We start from the raw sequence: 6000 nt of genomic DNA, 5'->3' as shown, positions 1-6000 counted from the left end.
TCACTGCTCAGACGCACACAGAAACAGAAACACACGACCACCACTTCTACTGCTTCTTTTGCTTTATTTTCTTCTTCCCTGTATTTTCTCATGAAACATTTCAGTCTCTTCTTTTCCTCTTTGCTCTGCTTGTCTTTTTGTGCGTATTTGTCATTCTTAATTAACTATACGGCAATTTATATTATTCTATGTTTGTGTGCATGTTTTTCAATAACAGTATGGTGTGCCAAACTGTATTTTTATTATGGAGTGTATGTGATAATAATGAATGAAAATAATAATAGCTTATATATCTGATCAAATGTGTCACTGTTTGCATGTTTTTCAATAACAGCACAGTTTATACTGTGCCAATCATTAATCCCCAAACTGGGTTTTTGTTTGTGAGTGTGTGTGTGTGTGTGTGTGCTATTAAATAACATCTGATCAAATGTGTCATTGATTCCATCTTTCCATATATGGATCAGATGGGTGTCTGAGACTTATAGGCCTAAAACCCCCTGGTCTGTTCTCAGTTATTTCGTTGGAGCATCATATCACATTTTGTTGTCTAGTCGCCATTGTGGCAAAACACTTAAATACAACATTATTTTGTTGGATAGCAATAGCATAAATATTTGCACGGAAAGCCCTAGAAAAACCACAAGCATGCCCTTGATATTTGCCAAAGCAATTTAAAGAGAGTTTTTAAAAAAAATAAACAAAAAACAGCCCCCCACCCCTTTTCCCAAATATTGCTGAATAAATACAAAAAATAAATAAATAATAAATATATATGACCCTTTTATGAAAATGTAAAGCCAGATATCCACCTGGTTTTTACGCATGGAAAAAGCCCTATACATATTTGTTTCTTCTTCTTCTAAATGTGGAGTTGCTACAGAAAATAACACTATTGCCAATTCTTGCGTTTTCGATTAAATTTCACCTCCTCGGCCAAACAAGCTGAAGCTCGTCTTGTTTTTTTCCCTCTATTATCATTTTGATTCATCGTGATTGTTTTTAACCCATCAAACACACACACACACACACACACACACACACACACACACACACACACACACACACACACACAAGGCGTGTGTCAGCCTCACATCTTCTTCCTCCTCTTCCTCTGCTGTCTGCCCATTTGTTGTGAGCTGTGTATAAAATCTCTCTCTCTCTCTCTCTCAGGAGGAGTGTCAATCGGTGTGCTGTCAATCAGAGCCTCGGCTTCTCTTTCATCTCTCCTTCCTCCCAATGACTGAAGAGAGAGAAAGAGGAGGAGGAGGAGGAGGAGGAAGAGGAGGAGGGCGCACAGCTACATTACCAACACACACATACACACACTGCTTACATTACACTGTGGAAGCAGTGCAGGGAGCAGTGGGAAGTCGCTTTTTCTCTCCCATCTCTCTACCTTCTTCTTTTTTCTGATTGTTTTATGACTTTTTTGCTTTCATCCCTCCTGCAGGTTGAGGATGTATTTTGACGCATGAGAAGCAGCGTCTCCAGCAGTCTACTAAAAACTACTGTGTGTTTTATTCCAGTTGCAAATCCATCCATCAGTTATCACCTACCAGACTGGTGTTTTGGTTTTCTTTTTTCCACTTTTCAAGGACAAGACAGCTTCTTCTCCACTGGACCACTGAGGAAATATTATTATAAATGCACTTTTTAAGTCATTGTTTTGATACTGGACCATATCCGCCGTCGGTTGTTGACTGAAAAACTAGTGATGAGATTTTAAACTCGTGGTTTCATCTTCCTTTTTTTTATTTTTTTTCCCCTCATGACATTGAGGCGTGCTCTCAGTCTGAGACTTTAAATCTCAAGTTTTTAATGTCTGAGTTTCAGTAGTTTTAAACAGTCAAAGTGGTGAGAAAAGGACGACAGCAGCAGCTTCACGCCTCCTGTTGCTCCAGTAGAAACGCACCGGACACCGGCAGCGTGTTCGCACTCTCCGGCTAAAGAGAGGAGGACTTTTACGCACCACGGTTTCACCGTTTCTGGGGGATTTTAGTGGGACTTTTCCCCCTCTGTAGTCTCGGAACAGTTCTGGCGTGTGTGTGTTGTCTTCAGTTGTCTTGGCAGAACAGTAAAAACACATTAAACATGCCACAGTTATCAGGCGGTGGTGGTGGTGGAGGAGATCCGGAGCTCTGCGCCACCGACGAAATGATCCCGTTCAAAGACGAGGGAGACCCGCACCACAAGGAGCAGATCTTCGCCGAGCTCAGCCACTCGGAGGAGGAGGGAGACCTGGCAGACATCAAGTCATCTCTGGTCAACGAGTCAGAGAGCAGCCCCAACAGCAACAGCCACGATGTGAGTAATGCTGTGTGTGTGTGTGTGTGTGTGTGTGTGTTGACTGATGTGGTGGATGAAGATGATGATGAGGAAGATGGGTATCATCAACTCTGAACTCCATCAGAGAGAAAGAGGAAACAGCCTGCATCAAAACAAAGTTGTTTTTATAGTTTTAACTATTTAAAGACCTGATTTTCATTTAGCTTTTGGCACATTTTATTCATGACTCTGGGTTTTACCTGAATGATTTGATAAGATTAAAAAGATGGGGTGTGCTTTAAAAGAGCAAATAGGCCTACAATTAATTCCCTCCTGTGAAGACCATGCTGAGTTTTATAATATATGTTTATTATAAATATTTACCTCAGATTAAAAAACAGCAAACAGCCACGATGTGAGTTAGTAATGCAGTGTGTGTGTGTGTGTGTGTGTGTGTGTGTGTGTGTGTGTGTGTGTGTTGACTGATGTGGTGGATGATGATGATGAGGAGGAAAATGGGTATCAAACTCTGAACTCCATCAGAGACAGAGAGGAAACAACCTGCATCCAAGCATGTAAACAATTAACTATTTAAAGACCTGATTTTCATTTAGCTTTTGGCACATTTTTATTCATTTACTCTGGTTTTTACCTGAATTATTATTATTATTATTATTTAATTTAATTTAAAAGGGACCATGTACAGTTTAAAACATAAATGTCACCATTTGATGCACCGTACCAGATTATAGCTTTAAACTAATTCACATCTGTAGTCCCTTGGCAGGTCAAAACAAAGGAACATACTACAGAGTCATACAAGAAAGAACATACAAAACGCACAATAGCACATCTCAAAGTATGCTTGTCAAGTAAAAGCGAGTCATGACAAGCATACTTGAATGATTTGATAGATTAAAAAGATGGGGTGTGCTTTAAAAGAGCAAATAGGCCTAAAATTAATTTCTTCCTGTGAAGACCCTGATGAGTTTTATAATGTATGTTTATCATAATTATTTACTTCAGATTAAAAAAACAACAACAAGCTGAGTTCAAGTGAACTTATAGCGTCCACAGCACTTTCATTTTTATTTTGAAAATTGAATAGCTTCAGTGATGCCACTGCTGTCTGCAGACTCAGATGTACCAGCTTCACCTCCAGAAGCCTCCTCTCTACATGTTACATCACCTAATAATCTTATTTTTGGAAACATGATAGGCCTAAATGCACACTTGGAACGTCTGTGGCGCTTATGGTGCATTAATGTGTAGTGAAAATTTGGAAACAGAAAAATAGAAAAAGATATTTTAAGGTGTAAGAATCGGGGCCTTGTGTGTGCTTCCTGTGCCAAGCAGGCTAATAGCTGTGTTTGCAGGGATACACTATATAACCTTCAGCAGCTGTAAACAGCAGCACATGAATCTGTTTAAGCACACATGTGGTTTCAAATCTATTGGCAAACATTATGATTAATTTATTTGAAAGGTCACAATCCAAGCAAAAGGACAATATCCAATTATTCTGTTATTTTGTTAGGCTGTTTATCTATCTCTAATGTCGTATTTCATTAGTGTCGTGTTCGTTGAATGGTGCCCACAGATTATATTTGCATGCTTTGAGGTTGAGAAAAATACTAAACACATGTACAGCTGCGTTTGTTTTTGTCCGTCCTCGCTGATCGGATTAAAAAGATGCAAATCAGAAGAAATGTATTGTGTATGTAAAATGCATAAAGAATCTCAATGGAAGAATTATTAATGATGAATTTTTAATGTTTCTAAAAATATTCCTCTCGTGCTTTATATTCTCGCATTTTATTAGCACACATAAAGATACAGAGTAGTCATGTAACATCACAGTTTAAATTTACATTTTTTTCTGCGTCCGTCTCCCCGTGCAGCGTCCTCAGGATGCAGGCTGCAGCTTCCCCATCACAAAGTTAGTCGTCTGTTTTTGTCATTAACCGCAGTGTTAATGAAATTTTGGGCACATCCTGAACAGGGCTGTACACACCCGCCACCAAATGTCCTAGAGACGCACGAGACAGAGGCTGAATGTTAATTAGGAATCCAGCGAAGTTCCCTCGCTCAGCTGGAAGCCATCCTGAGGGGTCTGAACTCCAACAAGAGGTCCTCTTCTCAATTCGGATTCGGAAAGAGAAAGGAAATGGCTGGGCGAAAAGCTGTTGTTTTTTTTTACAGCAAAAACTGTCTCCACCATTTTCTCTTTTCATGGGCTGATTTTATTTCACTTTGCACAGAAGCTTTTAATTTGTAACACAAATACACATAAACTGAGAGATGAAAATTGAGAGTGGGCCTATGGTATTGAAAACAAGTTAATTTGTAAGCTCCTTAAGGACATGAAGCTTAATTAAGTGGTTCTTTTGAAGCTTTGATGCAGGCTGCTCCATCACCTCTCTATAGATGCTAGTGTGTGTGTGTGTGTGCGTGTGTGTGTGTGTGTGTGTGTGCGTGCAAGCTTGTTCTGCTTTGGTGACGAGCAAAAGGGACGCCGTTTGTCCCAGCAGTGTTTGTGGGTGTCTGACCGTATCAGCATGTTTGTGTGTGTGTGTAACTGCATTTGAAGGCCCTCCTAATTGATTCACCATCATTTCAATTTTGTATTCTTCTTTTTTACAGGCAGCTAGACAGTCCCAAATACCGCGAGATTCATATCATGAAAAACACAGAGACCATTTGGAGGATGGTAAGTGACACCGCCTAAAGCAAGAGCCCGTTAAAATCAGCGTGCTTTATAGGACAGCCAGCAGGCCCATTTAGCTGCAATAAAGCCCCAGATTTTCAGAATACTTTGCTTCATGCAGCTTGAGAAGTTGGAAGTTTTAAGGTGAAAAAGTGCCACCTCGTTTTCCCCCACGCAGAAGTGATCAGTCACACTCTGGCACTGCTGGTCCTCTTCTTATCAGAGCCTCTGTTTCATCTGCTCTCAGACAGATAATCTCTGATCCAGGTCTAGTCAGGACATGCTATGCCTTCATGGCCACAGCTACCTGTTACCTACCTCATAGATGAGGGTGCCTGCACAACCGATGAATGTGCACATTTCATGTTATTTAAGCCTACGATGGAATATGATTCAGAATCACATTTCTTATATCTCTTGTGTTTTTTTTATTATGCAATTACCCCAGTAAACTATTTCCCCACATACATCAGCTCTGCGGCCGCACTGTTGCGTGCAACATGTTGCTGCCGCTCGGGGCTCTTTGCTCTCTGGGTATTGTAGTGTGACCCCGCGGCCGCAGGTCACCATCAGGGCTTTGAGGAGGAGTGTGTCTCCTCTTTGTTCCCCCTTTCACTCCTCAATAGCATCCCCTCAAACCAAACACTGGCTTTCTTCACAACAAGATCCATGTTGCCATCAGCCTATATACCACAAACACTCCCAACCCCCCGGCCTTATTACGCAGCAGCGCACAGTTGAGTGGCGAGTGGCGCTGCATTGAGGCCTCTTGTATGAAGCTCCCCCACTCAGGTCAAAGGCGTAGAGGAACAGTTGGGGCGTCTCCTGTTTTGACACAGTCTGTATGTTCTTCTAATTGGTGCTAATTGGCACAGAGGGGCTCCATTGTTCCTCTGTATAATACGACCCTCCTTTCCAAGACGGGAAGAAAAGGGCACAAACAAAAGGCCGAGGCGCAACGGGGCACGGGTTAAAGCGACCGACAGTGATATCATTACAGCATCTAAACAGGCGGGCCAACTTTG

General features: G+C 41.3%; 1 protein-coding gene across 9 annotated transcripts in view; it reads left to right on the top strand.

Moving 5' to 3' along the window:
* The first annotated feature begins 1173 nt into the window (after positions 1-1173).
* lef1 (lymphoid enhancer-binding factor 1) overlaps positions 1174-6000 on the top strand; it is a 46879-nt gene continuing 42052 nt past the window's right edge. For 7 of the 9 annotated variants that reach the window (XM_074629335.1, XM_074629341.1, XM_074629339.1 and 4 more), the window contains exons 1-2: positions 1174-2307; positions 4912-4978. In XM_074629335.1, coding sequence (XP_074485436.1) covers positions 2095-2307; positions 4912-4978 — 280 coding nt within the window. In that variant the 5' untranslated portion in view covers positions 1174-2094. The remainder of the gene's footprint in view (positions 2308-4911; positions 4979-6000) is intronic. The other 2 variants (XM_074629337.1, XM_074629336.1) reach the window with 1 other exon arrangement.

Source organism: Sebastes fasciatus, chromosome 3 (assembly GCF_043250625.1).
Source record: "Sebastes fasciatus isolate fSebFas1 chromosome 3, fSebFas1.pri, whole genome shotgun sequence".
Classification (NCBI taxonomy): Eukaryota; Metazoa; Chordata; class Actinopteri; order Perciformes; family Sebastidae; genus Sebastes; species Sebastes fasciatus.
Note: the sequence above shows the minus strand (reverse complement) of the source record. Positions and strands in the feature narration are given on the sequence as shown.